The sequence below is a fragment of the Tympanuchus pallidicinctus genome, unplaced genomic scaffold (genome assembly GCF_026119805.1).
Source record: "Tympanuchus pallidicinctus isolate F22 unplaced genomic scaffold, pur_lepc_1.0 scaffold19, whole genome shotgun sequence".
NCBI lineage: Eukaryota > Metazoa > Chordata > Aves > Galliformes > Phasianidae > Tympanuchus > Tympanuchus pallidicinctus.
In genome coordinates, this window is record NW_026294710.1 from 10,727,683 (window position 1) to 10,755,338 (window position 27,656).

Genomic DNA, 27,656 nt, shown 5'->3' on the forward strand with positions numbered 1-27,656 from the left:
AACAGGACACTTTAGATTTGAGCTGTTCTTTTTGGTATTAGTTACCAAAAAATTGGCACAGGATCACCTGCTCTGTAAAGCTACTAAATTAGTATACCACAAACAGATGTAAAGGTTATTAGCTCAAGCTAAAATTATTTCTAGGTGGGGACAAAGTCACACTTGGTTGGCAGAGAATAGGCATTTCCAAGTTTCATTTTGTTAGATGAATGTAAATCCTACAGGTGTGACTCTCTTTAGGCCCTCAGAGATGAAGGAATTATGGTGCTCTGGTTTATTTGGTTGTGGGCCATAGTATATTGTTGTTAGATTTTCCCCTCTAATTAACCCTACCAGATTTTAAATCCTATCTGATGTAGACCAAAATAATTGGGTAACTCACACCAACTTCTCAACCCTAAGCAGTCCCTGTGTCAAGGCAGCTAGAAATAACATACACCAGTCATACCTTAGACTGGGGAGGGGAAACACTGAATTAAAGAAAATCCTGAAATGCTGCAGCTAGTTCTTCAGGGTGACTCTCCTAGATTGCAGGTTAAACACTATGAGATATTTCAAGTCAACTCCAAGTATCTCCCAGCAAAATATGAAATAACAAGGGAGGAAAGGAAAGCAAACAGCCAGTTTGCTGTGAAGTAGAGTTTCATAATAAAGTCAACATCTGGGTGGATGGTAACCTGACATGGTTTCAGGCTTACTTTTCTTTCCGAGTAACCAAGTGGCATTTAAACAGCTGAAATTTATTAAGTGGTTACAAAACCCATTCTGCACTCTTCCATCTTGCAACCACATGGAGGAGATCCTACACACTGTATCTCAAATGGTACTGTTTATTCTGAGAATTTCAGACTCTGCATTTCCTTTTTCGTTCAACTGAATTAATTGCTGTGCTGAGAAGAGTTGAGAGCTTTCACCTGCAGCTTTGTTTTGTTACTGATCACTGTTATTACACATGCTGGAAAATGTATGGATTTCCTGAGACATAACTGCATGTGTAATATTGCTTAAAATTATTGCAGCCAGTTTGCAAAAAAACCCACTTGTTTTTCACAAAATGCTTATGAATTGGCTAGGTAAGCCTTTATGTTCATGTGTAGAAAAAATCAGAGATGCAGACAGCAGTTTTTTGGGCCAAGGAACTCAGGTGTTCCTGTTTTCTAGGTCCATTCTCCAGCCAGTCAACTCTATTTCTGGATATCTAACTAGCAGCCAGGATCCTGTGGAGATGGCTTTTCCAATTCATTTTTCATCTTGTCATTCAGTCTCCTAAATAATATAATTTCCACTATAGGGCAGGATTGAAGTGGTCTGGAGGACATAGAGGAAGTTTCTTTGGAGCCTTTTACTGTGTGTATTAATGAATGTGAATTAAAAGCACCCTTCTATATATTACCAATCCTGGAGGTACATGAGACACTTTAAGACTATGAGACAAATGCAGCACCAGTGACAGGATTAAACACTTCCTAAATACAGTAATAAAATAAACACACTGAGATATTTCACTAGAATGATTTGGAAACGCAGTAAGTAAGAAACCACTTGTGATCGTGCTGGAAACATTTCAAAAATTAAGGAGTTTGGTGTTTTAATGGAGGAAAGTGACCTCGTGGCCACCAGTTCAAATGCAATGTGAGCCATTCTTTTTTCCTGTCTGCTTGATTTGACATCCTTTAGGGAGTCTAAATTCAATTGCCTCGAGACTCTAGCCAGAAGACTCAGTGAATATACGGACTAGGGAATGAAATGTCTTTTTGTTCTGAAGTTATGACCTGAAGTACATTTGTCCCTTTGAAGTCGTGCAGCACTACCTTTATTTTATGATATTTCCTAGGTACTGAGCAGAAATACTGATGCCATCCAACAAAATTACAAGAAATGTCTTTTCTTTGGATTTTTAGAAGACTGTTTTTAATCCCAGTGCAGGCTTTGTTCCTCACTGGCAGGAAAGAGGGAGCTGATTGGTATTTGCCCTCTCTTTCATGGGAGCTGTTACTGGCTTAGGGTTTTTCCCAGACTCTCAATGATAGTTAGTCACTGCTAATCTCATCCTACTTGACAGTTGTCTGAGTCCAGAAAGCCCCTGTTTGGAAATCACTCTCTATCTTCCCAGAAGAGTTTTGGAAGTTTCTCAACTTCCTTCTGTAAGCAGCCAACCTCAAAAAATCTTCACTTGAGGGTAGGAGCTGCCTCTTGTGCTTCAGTTGTTCTGGTAATTTTTTATAATCTTTTTTTTTTCTTTTTGGTGGTAGGTTTTTTTTTTCCTGTTTCTTTCATAATGTCAAAGAACTCATTAAGAGCTGAGTATCACATGCTGTGGAGGAGATATCTCTAGGCAGATCCCGTAAACTCTATACAGAGCAGAAGCTTGTTTTCTGAGCTGTCAAACACAGCACAGTGGCCAGATCAGCAGATAACACAGAGCAGAGCAGCTTCTTGTTCAGACTTGTGCATATATTTACCTGCACATGGTTAATGAAAGAAACATCTGAATAGTTTTCAATCATTTGCACTTGCAAAGGAAGATCTGATGTTCAAATGACTGTGAAATTTAGGCAAGAGTGGGTCTTCAAACAGTTTGCCAGACTTGGCATATGAGATGTTACTGAGTTGTTTACTGTGTGCTTAGTATGGCAGTAGTTGCCATAGTCATATCTTGCAAATGCTGTTCTACACATATTCCTTCTGCAAAACTTGAACCTGATTGACACTTGGGCATCTCTGGCATAGATTTATATTGACTAGAAGTCATGGTCCTGTTTTAATTCTACTTATATGATTGTCAGGGAACTGCCATGATAATAGATATCTGTAGATGTTCCAAAATGTCTGCTCCAAGGTTTATGTTAATAGTTTATCCTGTAGCTCAACCCTGCAATTAACCTGCAAACTCCAATTAATACAAACCCATTTAGGTCCCAGGCAGAGCCTTCTGCTGGGATGCACAAATAGACAAATGCTGTGGGAAAATGTTTACTGAAGCAGTACAACATCTCTGGGAGCCGCCCCATAGGATGTCACAGAGACCAGAACAAAGCCCAGGGTGAACATCCTAGGGCTCTTTGGGCCTCAGATGGTCAGGTGGTCCTGTCAGGAGGGCTGGTCTACAGCTGGGGATGCCAAGACTACCTGTCTGCCTGCTTAATGGCTCTGCTGCTCTACAGGGGAAGCAAATAGGCTGGGAAATTTAGAGCTCTGGAAGAGGTGTCTGACTGCAGCTCCAGGATAGAATCACAGAAGCACAAGGTTGGAAATGACCTTCAGGATCATCTAGTCCAACCTTCCTCCCATTATCACATTGCTACCACAAGCTACTAAAGCATATCTCATAGCTCCTCACCCAGATGCCTCTTGAACATTGCCAGGGACGGCGACTCCACCACCTCCCTGGGCAGCCATTCCAACACTTTTTTGTAGGATAAAGAGCTGGGTGCAAGAAGGCAGGAAAAAAAATGCTATTAAAAAGTCAGCCAATTTTGGCACTTCTCAGTGTCCTGTCTGACCCTCTTAGCAGTGTATTTCTAAGGTACTAAAAGCAGCAGCAACTCTGCTTTCCCTTGCAGACCTTTGAGAGATTTCTTTTTGTGTGCTTGCAATTCCTTATGCATTTGGAAGCTGAAGGGAAGGCATTTTGGGCTGCTAGAAGAAAATCCCATGGTTTAATTTCATCTGTGAGAACCGGTCTGCCATTTCATGAGCATTTTCTGCTCGTTGGTGTGCAACTTTGTTGCTCCAGTTGGCCGGAGCTGTAGCTGGAAACTGCAGGGAGGAGAATGCTAGCGAAGTAATTGGGCCTGGTCCTACTGAGGATGTAAATTCAGGCTGGAGTCTTATCAGTGAAGATGTGCAAAGGCCTGTTCCCAAGTGCAAAATGCTAAGAGCAACGTATGGTGCTAAGAAAGCAAATAATTACTTTTTGCAACAGGTTTTAGGCATTAAATAAAAATGTTTTACTGCAGATGAAAGCATCTCTTCTTTTTTTTTTTTTCTTTTTCCCCTTGTTCTGTTTATGAATGTGTTCTTGGGACATTGCTCTGTGCAATTTGGCATGGTAACTTGTGTGTCCAGAGTCACTGGTAGGAAATGCTTCAACATAACCATCTGAAAGAGCTTTGCTCCAATTTTGATAATAGAGGGAAAAGTTAACCATGCTGCCATAAAATAAAGAGAATGGGAAAGGAAACCCCACTGCCGTTTGTTAAGGAGGAACAGATGTAGAGCTGTAGCAGCCTGCCAGCTAGGTCAGGTCATATCAATACTGTGGTTGTTTTCTTGTAGCCTGATCCTCCTTTTGAATTCTCTTTCAGCAATGAAGTTGTAAGGAATGAATTAAAGAAGCTGCCAGCCCTTCCAACACCAGCGCTGAAGGAGCATCCTTCCCTTGCTTACTGGTAATGTTTCATTCTGTTGAGTAGCTTTGTAGTGTTTCATCCAGGGCCTGGCTGTGGCAGTCAGAGGTCTGGGAGTGATACTGGGGCAGGAATTCCAGCCTCCTAACTCTGGATCTGACACCAACTGGTTGCATGATGCAACACAAGTACAGCTATCACACTGCAAATCAGTTCCCCATGTGCTAAATGACTCCATTAATGTCTGGCAAGAAGATTCGCTGTAAACCTCCAAGTGTCCCAATGAAATCAAGAGACCAACCAAATATGCCATTCCCTTTTCCAGCACTTTACATCTGTGGAAAGCAAGAGTTTTCCCAGTTTGAAATGTCAGTGTTTTGCACTGCTATGCATTGTTTTTGAGTGATTTATACTTTACCTTGCAATTCCTCTCTGAACGGCACAGCTGAAGTAACAGGGATATATTTCTTCTATAATGTGAACTAGGTGATGTTTGGAGATAGAGGCTTGCAACTTTAGCTTTTATTGCACTGAAAATGAAATGCTGAGTAGGAGAAGGATCACAGTTAAATTCTGTATGCCCCACATATAGCTTCTGTACCACCCTGCCTATCCCTCTCATCTGTGCAAATAGGAAAGAATTAACGGGGAGATGCTCTCACTTGATTTTTCTGTTTGTTTCCCTGGCATGTTTGTCTTTATAGCATTCATCTACAAACCTCAGGGTGGGAGTGACCTTCTTTATCTGCTACTCTCAATTTCTTGATAATCTTGATAATCTGAGGATGGCAGGGGAAAAAGTTCAATTTATAGTTTATGATTTCAAGTCTTCATTTCGCCAGCAAATCCATTCACTTTAAATAGCATGCCTGTAATACCAGAACTACTGGTACCTAGTGTCAAGCTATAGATCAACCTCTACTCTGTGAGGTACTCATCACTTTCTAAGCACATCAGGGGAGAGTCGGAGTCCTAGGCAGAGATTAGGAACATTCACACAAAATAATGGTTCCCTTAATCACAAACACATTAAAAGATGTGTGGCCTGGTCTGGCTGACACTGTGGTAGCTCAAGTTAAAAGCCACCACAACAGAAACGGTGGGAAAAAATAGCATTGGACAGGGAAGAAGGCAAATCTGACCCTTCAGTAGCTACAAGGACTAAGGTCTTATTAAAGCACCCACATAATCTGTGCTCCAGTTTCCTGTGACAGTATCTGTATATAGGAAAGCACTGACAACCCAGGCTGCCTATCAGGCCCTATCTGCTCATCTGTCTGCCCCCAACATCAATGAGATAACTCAATATTAGAGAATATTAACTCTATTCCTGCTGGGAAATCCCAGCAGGACATCCTGTGTCTTCTCTTGCCTTTGGGCTATGTTGAGTTACCTGGAGCAAGAAGAACCAAGTGAAAACCTGAGAATGCAAATATATATGGTTATACACAAGATACAGCACTTCTTGCAGCTGTACTTAATTCTGTGGGAGTTCCCATTTGACTGAGAACAGGTCACAGATTGGGAAGCTAGTTGTTTCCAGTGGGGTAATAAAACCAGTGGCTACAGTCCGGTGACTCACTTATAATTTCATTTCAGTGACCAGGCAGTTAGTTATTTTTAATAGTGGCTTTTTCAAGTGGCCTTCTGAAATGCTGAATGGTCTCAGGAAGAGGCCACTGGTGAATCCAACAAAGACTCCAAAGTACAGCTTTAAATTTCCTTGATCTAAGAGGGCAAGATTTAAAGACGTCTTTACTGACGTGCTGCATCCCTTCTCTTCTGCATCTCACACAGGTTGCATACTAGATACAAATTTAATCTTGTCCCTTTCTTTTTGTAGTCAGTTTTGTGCTCTGGTTCTTCAGTATTAACACGAAGCAATAGCAAGTGAATTTCTAGCTCCAGAAAGGAACACTGAAAATATCAGGGGTAGGGCAAGCAATTGTTCCAGTTAGTTTTAAACAAACATACAAAACAATCCTATACTATATTTGTAACCGAATCAGAGTAGTCTGAAATAGACTAAAGAGTGATAAAATGCTAATTCAAGTAGATACCATGATGCCTTCAACAAGTGACTATTGCAGATCTGCGTGAACTAATACAGCATCTCTGATTCACATCATGAAAAGCATCACCAATTGCTTCTATTTAGTGCAGTAAGACCAGTAGGATGGGTCCTGGATTCTTAAATTCAGTGAGGTCTGAGTAAAGACAGTTTGTGGCCCCCAGCTCCACCTTCATGGAGTCTCCTGGTTACGCACCCTTGCTCCAGGCCTTTCCACTCCAACCTCTTCTTGGAGATTTGAAGACCTCACAACAAAGACGAAGGTTGTAATTTGTGTATCATGATGTTGCTGTTTACAGCTCTTTGTAGATTAAGAAGCATTAGTTGAACATCTTGTTCTCAAGCCTATCTTAGCATGACTGATTGAAGCAAGTAGGGTGTTGTGGGGTTTTTTTTGTTGTTCTAAATGAAAATTGAGTTTCTAGTCCTCTCACACAGTCCAAGAACTGAGGCCTTGAATTTTGATTTCTCTTGTCCATGCATGGAAACAACTGATAGTATTTATTATTTTAGACTCAAAAATAATCACTGGACACTGGAGATTATTTGTTAGTTCACTTTCATTGTCATTGCATTTTGTCTTAATCTAGATCCTCCCCAGCAAGCCAGCACAGGACTAGGTTACCAAAAGAATACAAGGATCCGAGGTAATAGCACAAAAGTAGGTGCCAGAATGGGATTTCTAATGAACTACAGGGAAGCCAGACTTCTCCCAGGTTCCAACAGAGTTTGCATGCAAGTTGTTTTTAGCAATCAAAAGCATCAGCATTGGCAGAAAATCCAACTCTGAAGATACTGACTGAAAACCACAATTCAGTTTCTCTTAATACACAACAGACCACAGGCTCTGATCCTCCTATTTGTCCTCATGGCCTGTGAGATGCTCTGCTGGCTTCAGTGGGGCAGTATTTGATCATTTGGATCACTGCAAATAGAGACGATGTTAGCAAATTTGAGAATATCATCAAAACTGACAAATCAGGCTGGGAACAGAATACAGAAGGGTGCAGCAGTGCATGGATAGCTATTTAAAACAGCTCAATTTGCTGGGTATAGAGTGGAGAAACAAATGCCTTTGAAAAAATGAATCTGGTAATAAGAAAATCGGGCCCCACATTTGCTTGCAAATTGCCTGTTCAGTTCTGTAGACTGCTGTGACAGGAGGGATTTATTGGTAATTCTTCAGATCTTTATGAGTTATTTGCTACAGGACATCATCCAAGTATTAATTTTTGCAGCTCTGGGGGGAACATTTTATGATCTGGCAGACAGACAGTAGCGCTTCAGCTGCCCCCATGTCTCCATATTAACTATGAATGAGTTTCTGTGTTGCTGACACAGCAACAAGCCAGAGCTGGGCAAGAGGAGACATCAGCTGGTGGTCCAGGCAGTGTCCTAGCACTCTCCCAGCTGTCAATAACAGCATGGCAGCTGCTTGGAGAACAGCTGAAATGACAAGGGAGAAGGTCTTTAAGCTCTGCTGATCCTCCTTCTGACCCGTGAATGATTTTGCTTGTTTTCCCTGGCACATACTGGGCTTACACCTCCATCCCAGAGTAGGAGGCAGAAAGTGACCTCTGTGCTGAATGATCCTCCTTGCGGGGCTGTGTGAATGAATAAAGAGTCCAAAGAACTATTTGAGAAGCCAGTATCAGGCAGCTAGGGTGGGATTCATCTGGTCGTCAACATTGCTTCAATGCAGACATCTCCACCTGAACTAGGGGCCCTCAGCTCCCTTTACTGCCAGTGGAGAGAAGCAACAATAATATCCTCCCAGGGAAACCACCCAAACAGACTGGATGAACTGTGCTCTGGAATACCTCTTCCCACCGTGTGACTAGCCCAGTGTTACAGAAAGGTGAAAGGCAGTAAGTCCTATTAATGCCTTGATAATTCAAGCTTTATTTTTTATCCAAAAGAAAGCAGAACCAAGACTGATATTTTTCTTGCACTTACCATCTGCAGGTCTCAAAATGTTATAAAGGAACATATTCAGTATTTTAAGAGGGCAATGGAGGCATGGAGAGTGTTGCCTGTATTTCTTGAGGAAAACTGAGGACTATCCCACATCTTTTAGTATGGTTTGAGAACATAAGTTATGCTGTTCAAGAAGGCTCCTTGGCATCCAGTCTATCCTTTTAAGGAAATGGGCCATCACTTGGCTTCCATACCCTAGGGATGTGGTACAGGAATATATCTGTCATAATAATAATTTGTAAGAAAGCAGTGCACAGCCAGAACCACATTAGGCAACCAGCAGGCAGGTGCATTTATCTGTTCCTTGAATGGCACTAATATTAGAGCTCAATCTATACCTTAAAATGTGCAGAATGGAAACCAAAGCTATGAGCATTTTTTGCTGGAGAAACTCCACTAGTTTTTGAGAAGTCATTCCTCATTTATTCCTGTGTGGGACAGAGCAATTGCATCCGTGTGCAATCAAGGGTTTAAAAGATAATTTCAAAGGGTTGTAAGCTCTCCTTGTCCATCTTTTTAATTAAGAATGATGGAGATCTTCCAGTACTGAGCACTCTTGTAATTCAGTTATTGCTCCAAAAGTAATCCTGTTTATGATAATCATAGCAGGCGAGCTAAGTTTTGCCTTCATATGCACACCCATACATCCACGGTACTTGCTGAGATCCATGGGCTGCATATGGTTTTATAACCATTGAATTTCATTACAGTTATTTTCTAAGCATTAAAATCATTCTGAGGGATTTAATGGGAGAGATGACCATTGCTTTACCCATGTAATTTGTCACTGACTCCATCAGCACCCTCTGATGTGCTGTGGTGCGCTGGTGGGACATCTCTTCACCCTGCCCCAGTAAGACCCCTTTTATTTTCACTGGATGAGTTGGTGAGTGAGGAAAGCAGTTACTGTGACAAATGCCAGGCTTGTGGGAGAGCAGCTGGCCCTGCGGATGAACCGACAGACTGCCTCCTCTGAATCACTCTTTGGTGTCTGCGCCGGTGTTTTCGTTTCTCTGCCTTCTTCCTGGCTTTACTAGGGACAGACACACAGTCCTCAGCTCCCCTGTGCCAGGGCCCCACTCCCCATCTGTGCACAGAACATCCTGTTTGTCGTGTCACAGTGTGGAATGTCCTCCTTGTGACATCACAGATCAGCATCCTGTGTATCACAGGAGGATGTGCATGGCCACGGCCTGTAACATCACTGAGGGCATTGTGAATGGTGTCAGCAGAGGTGGGCCCTGCATGGACAGGGGAACTTCTTTTTGGCAGAGACACTGGCCCCAGACAGATGTTCCTGGCACAAGCATGCATATGGGGAAGGCAGCAGTGGGAAGATGTAGCCATATTAGGTGGGCTATGCTCAGTGAAACAACTTGCATTTTTCCACAAATGGCACCATGAGCGCATCTGAGCAGTTACAGCAAGGTCATCTACCTTACCTTGCTGTGCTCCTTCATACTGTCCAGAAATAAAAAAGCTTCACTTCTGCCTGGAAAAAGATTATCATGTCGTGGACAACCACATGGCTGCCTTTAAATGTTCAGCTAGATAAAGAAAATGCAGAGAAGGAGCAATTTCAGTTCACAATAACCTAAACCATGTGTGGCATGATAACATTAGACAGACACTTGGTACAACTGCAAGCTTATGCAGTACTAGGTGGGGAAGGAGTTCAGGTTTCCTCTTAGACTGATAATGTTTGTAATGTACCTCTAGGAGACACAACAGACTTGGAGTTACAACATAAAGAGCAAGAGATTGGATTTAAACATGAAATCTTGAGTATTCTGCTATAGAAATGCAGCAAAGCCTGTCCTGTGGGCATTACATTGCTGGAAGTTAAAGAACCAAAGTCAGACCAGCATGAAAGTACCAAGTCTGTAGGCTGTGATGTGCTGCAGATCAAGAGGAATGCTGCTGAAATCAGAATGCACTGTGAACCTTTGAAAGGAGATCACTGATTTATGCTTTGCCATGCTGTGACCTTGCTAGGACACCTGATTGTACACATCAAATAGCTCCGGTTCTGTGCTCTCCTGCAACCCATTTACCAGAGAAATGGAAGATTCTTTAAAACTGAAACTGGGGATGTTTGACAGTCTGTTCTTTGGATCATGTTGATGTAGTCTCAGATGCTGCATCTCCGTTGTGTAGAGGTGAATGTCTAACGTGCCTTCATCAAATGTGCCTAGAACTGTTGTCTGACATTGAGGGCCACTGACTGGAACATTGTAAACCATGAAAATCTCTTACTTTCCAAAGCAGCACTAGGAATAGGCCCTGGCTGGTGCTAACTCCCAGTGCATGACCAAGTGTTGCCTGAGGAATTGCAAGTTAGTATAACCCAGAAATATGCAAAGGCACATCAATACTTCAACAACAAAGGGACTCAACTTTGAGTGACTAGGACACATTCTCTGACACTGTTTAACCTGCTGTTAAATACATAGCCTCTGTGTATACTGGGAATTTAACTCCTTGCTGAGATAGATGACTCCAAGAATGCTTCTAGTGCTCTTGCACATAGTTTTGTGCAGTTGCAGTGAGGAGTAATCATCTGTGAGTTTTAGGGCTCTTAGTGGCCACTAATTTCAGGGAGCTTTGCTAGCTGAGTACGCTTGGTGCTCTTGGAAAGAAAATGAAGCTTTAGCAGCATTGATACACACAGTGTAACATCATAGGCACCATTGTATGTAAGGAAAGTATTGTGGAGGGGGAAAAGTCTGTAGGTGTTTGTGAGTTAAAAAGGGTTATTCCAGAAAACCAACTCTTAGCAATCCAGTTTTATTCTCAGCCTGTGAGCTCCCCTTGGTTTACCTGAGTGATATCAAATTCCATCATCTAACATTTTTACTTGGCATCTTTTAATTCTCTTGTTGGTAGCTGTGCTAACAGAGCATTTATTACTCTTTTTGCATGCTTCTTGGTCAAGATATTGCCATTAAATACAACATCTCATTTCTTCTTTTCCAGCGAGGACAGAGTCATTGAACACTACAAGAAACTGAATGGCCAGACAAGAGGTCAAGCAATTGTGAAGTAAGTGAAATAAAAGCAACTTCTGGTGACCTTTGTTTTATCAGGAAATATTTATACTGGACTGTAAATCTAATACGTAGCTATGTCTCCCATCTTATCTAATGCTTTATGTATGTACTTATTATATTTTTAAGCGTTTCTTTTTAGATCATCCTCTCAGTGTTATTCTCTTATGTGTTGTTTTTCAGTTATATGAGTATTGTAGAATCCCTCCCAACATATGGAGTGCATTATTACGCAGTAAAGGTATGTGCTACAAAAAAGGGTTATTTACTGAATTATACTGATTTTGGAGAGGTAGGAGGAGAGGGGAAAATAACTGTACTGCTTTCAGAGTACAATGCACTATTACTGAAGTCTTGTTTCATTTCCTGTGGTAGAATAAATTTATTTCAACAGTGTAGTGAATGTTTGGTAAATACAGCCCCAAAGAGGAAAATGCTGTTCTTCAAGATAAAACTGACAAAGTCCTTTGGCTGTGCTAGAGAAGTTAGCCTAGAGATATTCAGGCCACATACAGTGGCAAGCTCTGGTGAAAACAGTGAACCAGCACCAAAGGAACAAGCCAGGCATTTTGCTGGCAAAGTCAGTGCTTCACTCCTTGTAGTAGTTCCAGGAGATTGGGTTTTTCCTAGCCTGCAGATGAATGAGCAACTAACTAGGGTCAGCCATGATCTGCAGACTGCAACTACTTTCATTTGAGATTCATATAGATGGATACAGATATAGTGCATAAAGATGCCAAATATTAATGCCAAATCACTGGTGCATACTCTAGACATGGCACTTTCCACCACACACACACTCACACACACACCATTCTCCACTTCTTACTGTGACAATTTCATGCAGGTATTCATGAAATTCCTTATTTTTTCTGTTTAGTGATTTATCACCAAATTTTCCAATCTCATGCTTTTGCATTGAGATCTCTTGAGTATTCCAGTCCAAGAAAGATTGGATGGATTAGGCTGCATGTTCTAGCCTGCTAACACTTGAGATCTGTTCCAGTGAACTCTGCAAGATCAGTCTGTGCCAGTGAGCAGCAGTGAGGCAATATAATAGCTTTTGCTTCTGCCTGATGTAGGGGTTTTGGTTTTGCTGGTTTTACTCTGCCTTGCTCTATCACATTAACAACAGATGTAATTTCATTGAGGACTCCAGTCCAGTAAATTGCAGAGGCTGGTATCAGATATCAGCCATTACTGCATGAGGACATTTTATTGCACGCTCAGACACAAAGCAGTTGGGTCCAAGACTGTCAGACCTTATCACTTTGTAGCTCTCAGATCCCATTACTGCTGCATTTTCAAGATTAATGCTAAAATCCCTCCACATAATTCAAGTCAGCTGGGTGATTCTCTTTCCTTCCTCTCTGATTTCTGAGTGTTTGGACTGAATAATTTAAAGGGCAGAGAAAGAGGATGTACCACTACACAAGGGACCAATGTCAAACCTCGCTTGGCATCATTTTGAGTAACTTGATTGCAGATGATGCATTCTAAATGGTTTTATACATTACAGCTAAAAGTGAAACAGATCTCTTCTTAACACCAAAGAGTTTAGTGACTTGAGGAAATTCAGATGGGCAATTTAATGGCACCCATGACATTCAAAGACATTGCTTAGAAACAAATCTTTACCTTGAACACAGGAAATCTCTACAATTTTCCCCTCCCATTCAATTTAACTCTTTCTGTTTTTTTTTTCTTTCAGGACAAGCAGGGAATTCCATGGTGGTTAGGACTTAGCTATAAGGGGATTTTTCAATATGACTACCACGACAAAGTGAAACCAAGAAAGGTAAGTGTTTGCTTTTCTGTCAAGGTCCAGGCTTGCCTGTCATGTTATAGCTTGATTTAAGGGTGTGATGTGTATCAAATGTTGGCACTGATTCATGTGATTTTGAAGGATGTGAAATTTCTCCCAAATGTGTCTGAATGTCTGCAGAGAATTAATGAACAAAAGTAGCTCTTAATTTATTAAATGTTGCAGTATGGGGGGAAAATAAGCAACACATAAACTTTGTTCCTCATGCTTCTATATAGCATGGTTCATAGGACATAAATTGGAGGTGCTGAAGACTTTTCAATGGCTGTGATGGGATTGAAGGTGCTCAGCTGACCCTTCATAGTCTGTTGTCAGGCCATAAATTATCAGAAAGGGAGAGGAGAGAAGAGGCAGCAAAGCTTCTTCCATGCCTTACAAAAAGAAAATACTGCATCATTTTCTCCAGAGTAGCATTCTAAAAATGAAGAGTTAATACCAAACTGAGGGGGAGAACATTTTTATCACATGCTTAAAGAAAATGCATTAGGAAGTTTCAGCCCAGCATCTCATTTGTTTAGGAACTTTACATTGTGACCACTCACAAAGTAAGGCGTGGCATGCAAAGATCTGATCATAAAATTAGAGCTTAAGCATTGACAATCAGCTGTTCTGATCTTTTTACTGCTATCTTTTTGTGAGACTTTCAGTGTATCTGAAAAACAGGATTTGTCTCAGTCCTTCCAAAATGCAGCTGAGAAATCCAGCTAACAAATATCCTTTTCATTTGAGAGGAGAAAGGTTCTGATCCTGTGAGCTCATCCTACCAAGTAGGCTCATATGTTCTGATACTGCTCCCTAGGATGCAGTCCAAAACAAAAAACAAAGCTCATCTCTGAGCATGTGCCCTGCAGGCTGATATGTACAGTCTGTTAGCAACAGTACTTCATGTACTGCAAACCCATGGAGACGTCAGGAAACAAGGTCTGAGGCTTCTTTGCAGGCTACAAGGAAAGACTGGATGTTGTGTTGAGGGACATGGTTTAGTAGGAGCTATTGGGAATAGGTGAACGGTTGGACTGGATGATCTTTTAGGTCTTTTCCAACCTTGGTGGTTCTATGATTCTATGATTCTACTGTGCAGAAATGGATGGATGATTTGGAGCAGCTAGGCAGCTCTCCTGTGGGTGCAAATGCTTCCAAGCTGAAATAACACACTGCATTTCTCTTTGCCTTGTCTCTGTTGCCAAAGTGTGCCGCTTCCTTTTTTCTGCCTCCTCCAAACACATTCAAGCTATAAAACACCTGGACTTTAGATAGCATCTTCTATTAAAATAAACTAGAATCAAGCTGTTGGTAGAAGACAGAACTGCTAAGGAGGAAGCAAGAGGTTATAGATTAGCCTTTTATCCACTGAAGGCCGTTCACTGGGTTTTTTATTCAATGAAGATGCTAATGAGGATGAGGAAAGCAAGGGGGTCTTCACAGAGCAGCTGTGCTCTAAAAGACTTATCTGTTTAGGATCAGTCACTACCTTCAGGGCAAGCCATACTTACACATGATAGTTCAAAACATGCCTAGGCTGGGTGTTTGTACCCACATATCTCCAACAGTGCCAGCTCCCCAGGGAAAACATGACCTTAAAACATGCCTTCAGAAGTCAATCACAGTGACAGAAACATTTCTTAGGAAGAAAATAGTACCTTGCTATGAGAGGACTCAACCATTCAGAAGCTATAGCAATTTTTATCAGCCGTGATAGTAAGAAATGGTTAGTGGAGGACAAAGAAGAAAGGAGGTCACATACTGTGCATGAGAGGGTACAACTATTCCTACTAGAAGAGTCAAGTCTCCTTACTTGGTTCCTCTACTTTCTTCTCACCTTTTCATGGTAATGGTCTGAAGCATTGGTTTTAGAGCTTGAAAGCATTTTGGCTGGCCTGTCTGTTAACCTGTCTCCACCTCTGACAATTGCCTCTTGAATCAGAAGGACTGTAGGCATCTCCTGCTCTTCTTGTCCAACCATATCCCTAAAAAATAGTTTTCTCTTCAATGGGAATTTATTTTTAATCTAAGCAGATTATGTATGCAATCCAGGAGACTCCAAAGAATAATTCTGCCTTATGAACAAACCAGGGAACTCTTGTGGCTGAGGAGAAGTGGTCAAAAATATTGCAGAGTAAGTTGGGTGGGAGGAGAGAGTAGGAATTTCCAGGCTAGAATTTGTCCATTGCCACAATCCAGAGATGGCATCAGTGAAAAGGCAGCCTAGAGGAGCATTTCTCTGCGATGTGATACTTGCAGACCCCATCTGTTGGCAACGCTATTCCAAAATGCACAGCCTATATAAGGGATAGGACATGAACAGAGCGACTGAGGCTTTGTTATTTCTCTCTAGTCTGCTTTTACTCTGTGTGGACCAAGTAAAAAGACTTTTTACTCTCCACATGTAGTAAAATCCTTCTGGCAAGAGCAATCCAACTGCCTCAGTGAGATGCAATGTTTAATTCTTTTCTAATTAGATTGCAAAATTGCATTTGATAACCCTGGTATCTGGGAGCCTACCATAGGATCTGGCTCCTGTCATTGTAGCAGCAAGAAGTGGTTCAAGTCTGCTGTGGAAAGGGGAGGGGTAATCATTGATGAGCTTTCTGCAAAGTAAAATTAGAGGGGAGGAGGGAAGAGATTATGTCTTTTCTGATATTTATTATTTTGTCCTACACATTGCCAACACCAGAAACAAGCTGAAAAAAAGCAGTGCAAAAATAAATCTCCTAAAAGAAGCACAAGCAGAAAACTGTAGCAAGAAACCAGCTGAAACCAAGACATTTGTTTTAAATGCATATAAAAAACTTTGCTCGTCTTATAGGAGAGATTGTAATGTTTTCCTCTTATGTCATCCTAGACAGATTTTCAAGCTTACTGTGTTTGCAAGTAGAACTGTAACCCACACTACGCAGCTGGGCCTATCCCAGGCGATCCCATTAGCAGTCAGTCAAAAGCACGTTGTTATTAAACTGCTGGAGTAAATCAGCCATGTGTCTCTAGAAAGCTAAATAGGTTTGTCAGCAAGTTGGACGAATCCAGAGAGGAGAATTGGGGCTGACGTTGGGCCAGAACCTGATATTGCTCCCAGTATTCTCACTCAGGCATAAGTCTTCTAGCATTACCCGGGGTGCAGTTGAGATGGGTATCTGGCACCTGGTCAGAGGTGGTTCAGTCAGGAATGTGGGGCTATTAAACTGGAATGCAGCTTGTGCTGGGCCACAGAGCCTAGTGTGACTCTGTGCTTCTATTTTTGTTTCCTCCTGCCTACGCTTTCATTCTGTGGAAGCCCCAAAACTAACCAAAGCCATCACTCTGAGGCCAATCATTCTCCCTTCTGTTTTTCTCCTATATGTTCAGGGACTAGCTCAGACTCAGTAAGTACTACCAAAGGCTTCTTGAATATCATACAATCATAGAATGGTTTGGTTTGGAAGGGACCTTTATATATATATATATAGTTCCAACCCCCACAGAGGGGGAGGCAGAGACACATCCCTCTAGATCAGGTTGCTCAAAGTCCCATCCAGCCTGGCCTTTAACACCTCCAGGGAGGGGGCATCACAACCTTGCTAGGTAACCTGTTCAAACAGAGATTTGATTTGAAGTTCATTCTTAGGTATTAAATAAATGCAAAAGTTTCAGCCTCATTTAAGTAGACCTCACAAAACTCATCATAACAGCTGAAAAAGAAGAGAATATCAACTACGGAAAGATGGCTGCTATTCTGCTAGAGAATGTGCTACTCGGTACTGTCCTGCATGTCCTGCAGTATGCTGAGGCATGCTGGAAATTTACTAACAGCTTATAGAACTTTTTTCATTTTTGTAACAGCAATGCACAGCTTCCAGATGGGCAGAATCCATCTACCTCTATGTCATAAAGACTTATCTTCTACATACTCTTCCTTGCGAAGAGAAAAGGCCCTTCAGGACTTGACATGCACAGCAAAAAGGAGTCACTGCCCTGCTGGGTTCTACACAGCATCTTAGGTCAAGATGTACCTTCCATAATTCATGGTGAACCAAAGCATGCTCTTTGGAGCCAGCTCTTCAGAAAGGACATGCCTGCACTGCTTTATCAGTTACTCCTGAGGCTGTCATCACCAAGACCAGACATAATTTGTTTGTCTCTCTGTGTTATGCAGAGCAGTTGGAAAGAGCAGGACACTGCAGTCCCTCTATATTGTCCCTGTATAGTATTCATTCATTTTAACCAGTGGGTAGGGATGTAACTCCACTCTATCTGAAGGGACCCATGCATGAAGCCGAAGCAGTGTAGCCTGGAGCTGAGAGATCTGCATGCTCATGCAGTTGTAGCAGCACTAGGCATGTCTCTGTTGTTCTAGTGAGATATTCCCACTGATTTAAGAGCCTGAAGGCATCTTTCAGTGCACACAGCTTAACAGTAAGCAATTAACTCCAAGCTGAAGAATTAAAAAGTAACAAAGTCAGCCAAAGGACTTCCCTATGGCCAGTAAACAGGCACAGAAATTGTTTAACCTATCACCAAAAATAAAATGACCTTAAAGAAGGTCTGATACTGTTTGGTTGCTTTGCAAGAAATACCACTATTTGGTGTTACCCAGTTTTCTTTCACAGAAAGACAGTGATTATGAAACTTAGGGTGAGCCTTTTTTCTCAGGCGCATAAACATTACCAGTGTTCTCATTCTCCAGTTGACTAAAGAGAGCCCAAGAAGAATAAATAGTTTTGGAAACAAGAAAACATATGGGACATCCCAAAATTCAGATGTGAATGTAGCTTGAGAAAGATTTTCCATAGCAGCTAAACATCCATTTCTGCCATTTCTTCCCAGTGTTATCCTTTCTCTGAGATCAAATAAAACATGCTATGAAAATACTATATTCTGTTTGTAATACCACCACAAAGCTCTATGGACTCTCATTACAGAAGGATTTAATATGTAGTAATATTGGAAGTCCAAAGCAATGCTAACAGCTTGACTTCCAATTTACACATGCAAAAAGAACTGAGTTGGACCCCTACTGCCAAGAAACACAAAGCACAGGTAAAATCAGTAGCTCTAAGAGTCTGATCAGAGAGAAATCACCTGCTTATCAACAGCAGGAATGAAGCAATCAGTTTATTAATTTCGTGAAAGATTGCTGTGTGATGTCACCTGGCCTCTTCCAAACAGCAAGGGATAGAGTGAAGTTTCCCAATTCCAGAGGCAAAATGGGATATTTACACAGGAGGAGCGATGAGCTAATTAAGAGCTTTTTTTACTGCAGAACAAACAGCGATCTTCTCTGCTTTAGGGCAGAATGAAGTATTGTCAAGTCAGTAATTGCATTGATGGAGTGGTTAAACTTGTGCTTCCTGTGGTGAAGGAATACAGACCAGAAACTTAAAAAAGCATAAAGTAGGGATTGATGTGAAATTTATAGAAAGTAATGAATGCTGGAGAAGAGGAAGCTGACAAATTGGTCTCTATCCTGACTGATCACAGAAGAACATCAGAACAGTAAAAAAGGCAAAAGGAACATGATTTTCAAATGGTTTAAAGGAAGCCCAGTTCACACACATACATTAGAGATCAAGAGCATAGAAATGTTAAAGATAAGACTTAAAGAATGTCTGGGAAACATCCATAGTTACAACACAGAATCAGTTATATTCAGACAGGCTTTCAGGAGGTGTCACAAGCTCTCACGTTCATGAAGGGTGTTTGATTTGGCAGCAAGATGGTTTCAGTTGTCAGAGGTATGGAGCATGCATAACACTCCTCCCAGTGCCGCACCACTCAGCCACAGCATTTATTCAGCCAAGGCTGGCCTTTCTCGAGAGCATCCAGCATCTGATGCAGTCAGACACAATCGGGCTGTTCTTGGAACAGCATCATTTCCTGAGACCTTTGGAAACATCTTTGCATTGCAGACAGGGATAAAAGACTTCAGGTTTACAAATGATACAAGAGGAGCAGAAAACATTTCCAGGAAATACTGGTTTATAAAAGCTAGTGGAGTCTCAGTGGCATTGCTGTAATACATTATTCACTGTGATTAGCTGACTGTTAAGGACTACCTGCTGACTCTTGCTGCTCAACACTTTTATTTCTCTTCCCTTTGCTGATCCTTCATGCTTTTTGGATTATGGACTTGGCCGTAAACTGAACCAGTCTTCAGGTCATGGCGGGTTCAACTCATTTTATAGCGCAGTAATTCAGTCTTGGTTTAGTGTTTGGAAATGTGGTGCACTGGAGAGGGAGACATATATAAAGTGAAGTTCCTTACCCTGCTCTTTCTTCTCGTGGAAGAGGCTGTTCACCCCATTTCCTTATGTAAGATTCAGACCTGTGACCACTGAAGAGCAGTGATAGTTTAAAACCTTCCCTTGCTAAAAAAGACTAATCCCATACCTGTCATGCAGGAAACCATTTTCTCTGGAGCACCTTTTTTGCTGCTGCTTGTCTCAATTTGGAGTGTCTACCATTCAGCACCAGGCTCTTCTTTTTCCTTCCTGTCCCCACCTTTTCTTCCTGCCTCAGCACCTGCCTCAGCCTGGCCGCTGCGCCCCACTGTGCCAGAAAGTCGTGAACAGGAGACGAATAGATCAGATCAGAGCACACTGGGCTGGAAAGCAGGATTTTGTCCCTGAGGCAGAAGGCTTCCACAGGGTTTGGTCAGACATACCACTAGGCTTTCAGTCATTGAGTATTTCTTCTGGCAGCAGCACTAGCTTAAGTGGCCTTCGCTCTCCTACCCTATCCCAGTCCTGCTACCGCTGTTCACTTCCTCCTCTTCCTCGGTCACGCTGGTCTAATTGTGTGGCCAGGAAAGAAACTGCCCAGAGAAAGGATCGCAGCTCAGTGTAACTCAGCCAAAAAGAAAGCAGTCACTTTTAACATTGATCAATGCTCAAACTCATTCACCATCTGGTCCACAGTAAGCAACACTGGCACAACTGTAGTAGCTGAGTATGGGTGCAGGCTGCATAAATCACAGCCACATAAAACAGAAAGAAACCTCTATTAAACTACACAATAATGTTGTGGAACAAGATAATGGCTTCACAGATCAGAACAAGATGGGAAGAGTTTGTCTGCATGGACTCTGTCATGGTTCAATCTCAATGAATTAACAGGTCATCATCACCACTTATAAGGTAATAAAAGCTTGGTTCAGTGTCTCTCCCAAACAGGGCTCATCGCAGACAACTAAAGAGACTATGTAGGGAAAGCAACTTTTTAGAATGTTTTAACTGATCAGAATAGTCACGTTCAGTGTCTACTATCTAAGTAAACAAGTAGCTTGGTCATGTATAATACCTATAAACACTAATACATAGTCTAGGGCACAACTATCTTGTAAGGAGGCCAGCGTTATTTTGGGTGGTTCATTATACGTATGCAGTGGTGATACTGTCAGGCATAAAGCCCCAGGATTCTCTGCAAGAATCTACATTCATTGCAGACTACAGCATGACGTCCTATCCCTTGATGCAGCCAAGTCAAGCCCACGACTACCATTAAATATAGGAGTAGTGCCATCAAAATAAAACTCACTTACTCTAAGTGCTGTGTTGTATTTGGGTCTTAAAAGGGTAATTCTCTTTAAAAGCAGCAGCCAAGTCTGGAATGATTCTGCAGCACACAGCAGGAATTTCAACAAGATGCAAAGACAAATCACTCTGACGGCACAGAGTGAAACAAATTGGACTTCAGCACTCTGGATTTAGGGTGGAGATTTGGAGCAAGACTGAAACTTCCTCGAGCACATGTGCTTGGCTTTGAAGTGGTAGCAGGCTTCTCATGCACCCCACCATCCCCAGGACTTGTCGCCGCAAAAGCCTGGGTATTTTTAGTACCAGGTGAAGCCAAGCAAGGGTCCAGCTATTAATTGGCTATGAATATGAGGCATCTTTAAATGAGTGGCCTGTGCAGTAGGCTCAGAAGATTGTGCATTGCAACCCACAGCTGCATGCATGTTGTGCGACCCTATTTACAGACACCCTGTGTCACAGGCATGTTTTCAGTCACACAACCCGACAGGCATGTGCATCACCATGACTGGGCATGGGATGGGAGTTCCTGTATTTTGGTCTCAAGATAGATGTGCTTTAGTCGTGCCATGACAGAAGGCAAGAGGATCTTCAGGAAACAAAACGGCAGGAATGGTTTCTGGTGGTATGAATCATAGCAAGCCACAGCTGCTATAGCTTGGGCATCCTTTGTGTAATACTCAGAATACTCAGAATCTTCAGTGCAGAAAGTGTCACTTTGATTTGCTTGTAGAGGAGAAAAAGGAGAAAATTTAAAATAAAAATCAGAAATAATATATTGATTTAGAATTTTACAGGCACCCAGAATGTTGACAGCCATGCAGTACCTAACAGTATGACAAATATATGTGTGCTGAAGATGGATTCAGTCATGTATATAAACCCAAAATCTGGTTTCCCAGTCTGTATACAGTTATAGACACAAATATTGAGTTACATTATGTAGACAAATAATGTTTTGTCCAAATGACAGCTCTTCCCTCTGTGAGCTGATGCTTTACTGTCTCTCTGAGCCAGTAAACCACTTTGAAATTTAATAGGGAATTGTCTCTTCATAATGGAAATAAATGCACAGTGGTGATTATATAGATACAAATGCAATTTCTGTTTGGTCAAGCTAGAAACATTTGTTGGTGGGGTGTGGTCCCATGGGATCAGCGCACAGCAAGAATGATCTCAAACTGAACTAGAAACTGTTTGTTAGGCAGAAAAAGAGCCCTGCAGCCAAAGGGGAAGTAATTAGATAGTGAGCTGGGGTTGTTGACAGACCACCAAAAGTCCTGCTTAGCCAAGCCACTCTCTCATTCCATGGGGAAAGGGAGGACAGCAAGCCTCTGGGAAGATCATTGATGGTTGTTTTTTTTCCCACATCAGATCACACGAGAAACCTTGTAATTTTTTTTTTTTTTATTGTTCTAGGAAGGAAAAAAAAAAGTCCCAAACTGATTGAAATACAGGAATGAATGGAAGGCATGGCAGGATAGAGGGCTAAGTTACAGTGCAGCAGCATCCTCATCTCATGACCTGTGGGGCACCCTTAGCACAGGGTCAGGCTAATTCACAGGTGACAGCCCATGGAAATCTCTTAGTAAATCTGTCCCTGAAACAAGATCCCATTTGTTTAAGCTGAGTTGGTGCTGCCTGGATCAAATCCTTCTTCGTTCTTTCTAACTAACTAGTTTGACAGAGATATGATTGATGCGAGCAGGATTGGCTTGAGGCAGAACACAAACCCATGCATGAAAACCATAGCCCCACTGAAACAACAGGGACAAAACTGTCACTGACTTTGGTAGAGCTGTGATTTTTGTAGTTTAAAGCCAGAAAGGGACTGCTTATAACCTCCACCCTGACCTCCCACATAACTCAGCCCCTACAATTTTGGTTGCTGGTTTGTTCAGAGGAGGAAATCAGATATCCACAGAGGAATTTTTTTGTTGTGTTTGTTTCATCTTTAAAGTGAACAACAAAAGACTTGGGGGTTTGTAGCTGCACTCGTGCAAGCTGTGTGAAAATACTGCCATTGTTTGGTTTTATTGTTCAGTGCCAGATTTGTTACCAGGATGTCATCCAGGGTTGTGACTCTTGCCCATAGCATAGGTGAGTGAAGGGACTCCATATTTCCTTGCCTTTCCTAGAAGCCTCTCAGAGCACCCAGTCATCTAGGTGCTAAGGTGGTAGTCCATGCATTCAGAGGGATGACTGCTCCTTCTGCATACTATGATTTAACAAGGAATTAATCATTCAAGAAGCTGCGAAGCTGGAAGGGCTGGCAGATGCCATGTGAGACCAAGAGCAATCACAGCTGGTCATTTATTAGATGCTTAGAATCAAAGAAAAACACAGGACAAAGAGCTCAACCTCCTGCTATGAGTTAGGTCAGCTTCAAAGTCAGGTCAGGTTACTCACAGCTCTACAGTACTGACTGTAGAGTGTTTTTGTTTTTTCTTCATATATCTGGTTAGAATTTCTGTTCCTGCAATCTCTGCTTTTTGCATCTTTTCTTGCCACTAAGCAACTCTGAGAAACGTCTGGCTTCATTTCATTAGTAGCTCCCCTTTGGTCACCAAAGACAGCAGAAAAACAGCAGATAGATCCTCCATAGACTTCTGCAGATGAATTGATTGGAAACAGCTACCAGGTTTGATATCTGAAACTACCAAGAGCATGTGCATTGCTGAGTAACTCACTTTACTTCTGCCTTATCTCAGGTTCTTCAGGGCAAAACATACACGTAGAAAAAGGAAAAAGACACCACGTACTTGGGCATTTACATCTGGCTCTCAAAGCAACCTTCTAGTCCTTGAAGGAGCTTACAAGCAGGAGTGGGACTGACTTGTTGCATGGTCTGATAGTGATAGGACAAGGGGGAATGACTTTAAACTAAAAGAGGGAAGATTTCAGCTAGGCATTAGGAAGAAATTTTTTACTCAGAGGGTGGTGAGGCACTGGCACAGCTGCCCAGAGAAGCTGTGGGTGCCCCATCCCTGGAAGTGCTCAAGGCCAGGCTGGATGGGGTCCTGGGCAGCCTGAGCTGGCAGCTGGCAATCCTGCTCATGGCAGGGGGATTGGAGCTAGATGATCTTTTTGCTCCCCTCCAACCTAAGCCATTCTGTGATTCAATGATATGGTGATTAATGGGCACCAACCACCTTTGCTGCCTTTCAGCAGCCCTCTCTGTTCTGTTACTACCAAAGGTGACACAAGAGCCAGCAACAGCTTCATTACTGCCAGGAGCTCCCAAATGTATGGACGGTTCCTCTTCTGAGTGTGCAAACAAGGCTTCCTGAGCACAGCCCAGTGCCTAGCACAGATTACCTGAGCTCCCTACACGTCAGTGAAGTCCCAGTCACCCATGGCATGAGTGACCAATCCAGAAAGGCTTCTTTATGTTCATTCAAAAAACACGCTTCCTTCTATATCAGGAGCCTCTGGCATTCCTCACATGCTCTTACACTGACCCTACCTCCTGCTGTGTGCAAACTCCACCGAACCAGCCCCACAGCCAATAAAAAAGGTAAAAAACTTCTTCAGACTCATATGGCTGAAACGGATGCAGATCCCTGGGCCTCCTCTCCTCCAGGCTCAACTTAATTAGGGAGCAGCTAGCAAACCACAAGTGTGCTCACAAAAGAAGCTTGCCTCTGAAGGGCTTTGACTGCAGCCCTTTGTAACTAGTCATAAACATCTGGTGCCTGGCGAGTTTGTCTGCTTCTTGGAAGGGGTTTCCAAAGACAAAATTCCTGTAGCTTGCACCTGAATTCTCCACAGTGCACCGTATACCACTCAGATCCCCGGCTCCTTTTGTAAGCTGCCAGCTTTGCAAAAAAAGCCATTTCTGGCAGTGCTTTCTGTATCATAGCCCCCCACCCACTCCAGACATTTCAAACAGTATGCATAGTCCCACGGGGAACAATTGTTCCCCAGGTTTCCTCTTGCATGTCAGCAGCTTGATAAGCAGTCTTGCAAATTCAAATGATAGCTCTGGTTCCGGCTCTGTTGGCACGATGAATCAGAGCCCGCAGTGCAGACTCCCTGACTCAGAGGAGGAGGAAGTAAGGATAATGCTTTTCTCCTTCAGCAGTCCTTTTGCCATTCACGTGCATGCATGCATGAGTGTGTAGCTGTGCTCCGAAGCCAATCTCAGGGAGACTTCCTTAAGCATCTGTTGAAGGTTGAATGATCTCATGTGCAGCTTGTAATGATGGCAACTAGCAAAAATTGTTCCCATCTGAAAGCTGCCCAGCGCTGCATGATCCAAAATGAGCTGCTGACCTCAGAAGAGATCCCAGTGGACAAAGCACCACATCACAGAAGCTCGCTCTGCCGCAAGCACCACTAATTGTCCCCTTGTCTGCAGGCTGCAAGTGAGAGCAGCTTCCAAAGGGCAGGGGAACTGTGCTTGTATTACTGAGTGGCTTTCTCCTAAGCCTCATTTCCAGTGTGTTTGGGGATGTGCTGTCCCTGTCCCTGCCTTGATGTACCTTTGGTCACGTGAAGGACAGACCTATGATTGTCCATCTCAACATTAAGTCACCCCTAATGCACTGCCAATCACAGAACTGTTGTCCATCTCAATAATGCAACTCCTACACAAAACCAAACTCAGCCTCGGTGTAGGAAAAAGCAAATGTGCCATGAACTTGGATGCTCTGGCTGAATCTAACCCCAAAAGTGGCGTTTCAAAGCCTGCATGTTTCTGTTGTAGCTGCATGTCCACAAGACAGTGTTGAAATTATGACCAGCTCACTGCTGTGGCTCTTATCCCCCAGTGAAGTTTGTAAGCACCAGCATGGTAAAAGGATCTTGATGGGTAAAAATTATGCTTCCATTTAAGAACCACTAATGGCACCTTGTGCATCTGTCACTGAATTAACTACATCAATTTGAAACCATACGTAAGCCAGGCAACTGGTTGAAGGGAACAGCTTGCTTACATTAGGAGATCTGGCTGAAAAGAGAAATTAGGCACTCTTTCTCTTGAGAGGTTGTGCTCAGCTAGTAAGAAAGCAGATACTTTCTTGTGGGTATTCACATTTTTGCAGATTGTATTCCCTATGTGTAAGAGGGTGAGACCTCTCAGATCAATATGGGCAAAACAAGTGGGAGGCTGCAGCATAATATTTGGGCAGCAAAGGGAGAGTTATGGCAATGATAAAACACACATACATGTCCTGGAGAGTAGTGCTATGGAAAAAAAGACCCAAACTTGAGCTATAAAGCCGCATTCACCCCCTCCTGGGGCAGCAGCCAGGGCCACATGGGGCACCCCGGGGCACGAGAAATAGCACATGGCGCCTGCACTTGGCTGGCTGAAAGCTCCCCCAGAGCTGCTGTGTTTGGACAGTTGGAATTAATCATGGGAGGGAAACGTAGCTGTACTTAATGAGCTGAGCACTGTGAGCTTCGTTAGCAGAAAGGACAGAATAGGGCAGGATAAGTACATAGGGGACAGTCCCAGACAGAGGAGAACGGGTTACACAGGCATCTATCTCATCTACCTGCTTCTTGCACAAACCTCCCAAGCAGAACAGCTGCCAACAGCTTAGAAAAAGAGTTTCAAATTCCAACTTCATGCCAAAATGACAACAGGGGACACAGGGACAGAGGGATATTTTCCAAAGGGTGTGAACTGCTGCTTTTTAGATGCTTATGTGTTCCACATGTCTGAGAGCTCCCCAGACACGTTTTCTGCACACACTGTGTTACCATCCCACGGACAGACGGGCATCTGGAAGCACGGAGGGATGTTTTTGGAGGCCCACGTGGCAGTCTCATGCTTGACCCCTGTTGCTGTCAGTGGGAGTTTGGGCCCCAAACTTCCTTTTCTTGCCTTTGAAGCTCTACTGAAGTGCGCTGAGAGCCTGTAGGGGAGACAGAGTCTGCATTCAGATAGCAGTTCTCAGCTTAACCCTTTCACCCCAAGCCCATCCTCTCTCAGTAGGTAAAATAATGGGCATTTCTGTATTCCATTTTGTGATTACGCCTTCTATGCGGAAATTTGCTTTTCTATGCAAGGAATAAATCAGTCTTCTAAGGAGAGTTTAAAATCCAGCCCTTCAATCTGCCCATCTCTCTTGGCCTCCTCCTCCCTTGCACTCAGACCGCTGGGCAGCTGGGAGCACCGAGCTCTCCAAAGGGAACACAGACAGTCACGGCCCCCACCCCTCCATCCATCTGTAAAAGGGAAAAAGGCAACAACAGCGATAAAAATTTGCAATCCTGACTCCCTGGGATATTAGCAAGGAGAAAATCTTTGTGTCCCCGCTGTGGCATGCTTTATTTTCTAGATTTCACCTCCATTAGCAGCTTAATCAGTGCAAATCAAATCACGCCTCCTGTTTACCGATCTCCAGAGTGCTGACACTGGCAAGCGGCTTATCTCAGCGTGGCAGGACTCAGCTCCTTCCTTGGGGGTCGGACAAGAACTCGACAGAAGTTGCTCGTAGTGGGAGAGGGAGCATAAATCAGGGAGGGCTCCGCTGGTTCTGCTCCCAGCAGAGGTAACCAGCTCTGAGCGAGAGACGGGGGATGAAGAGCCTGGAAGGCAGGATCTGAATTTGGGCTCAGTTGTTTGTAAGGATGTGGAGGTGGGCGGAGCTGCCCGCAGCGCGTTGGCCGCAGTCACGGCGGTGCTACTGCTGTTTCTACGCTGTCCTCCCTCCCTCCCTCCCGCGGCTGCAGCGTGGCAGGCAGGGACTCCTGCACAAGGCGTGGGTAAGGGCAGCGAGACGCGGCTTCTGCGGCGTCCCAGTGCCCGGGAGCTGCACACTCAGAGGGCGGGCTGAGTCCCTGAGACCTGCCCACGCTTACTCAGCAGCGAAGGCATCGGGGAGCGGGTCACTCTGCGCCTCGTGGATTGGAAGGGACTTTTGAGGTTCG

General features: G+C 43.1%; 1 protein-coding gene and 1 long non-coding RNA gene across 7 annotated transcripts in view; one reads left to right on the forward strand and one right to left on the reverse strand.

Annotated features, from left to right (window-relative positions):
* FRMD4A (FERM domain containing 4A) overlaps positions 1-27,656 on the forward strand; it is a 351,201-nt gene that overhangs the window by 284,551 nt on the left and 38,994 nt on the right. For all 6 annotated transcript variants that reach the window (XM_052681194.1, XM_052681195.1, XM_052681193.1 and 3 more), the window contains exons 8-11: positions 4,308-4,391; positions 11,374-11,439; positions 11,628-11,685; positions 13,156-13,242. In XM_052681194.1, the coding sequence (XP_052537154.1) occupies positions 4,308-4,391; positions 11,374-11,439; positions 11,628-11,685; positions 13,156-13,242 (295 nt within the window). The remainder of the gene's footprint in view (positions 1-4,307; positions 4,392-11,373; positions 11,440-11,627; positions 11,686-13,155; positions 13,243-27,656) is intronic.
* Positions 21,898-27,460, reverse strand: LOC128079748 (uncharacterized). Its single transcript, XR_008206305.1, has 2 exons — positions 27,121-27,460; positions 21,898-26,638 (listed from the first exon to the last, which is right to left on the reverse strand). It is a non-coding gene; the product is annotated as an uncharacterized LOC128079748 (long non-coding RNA).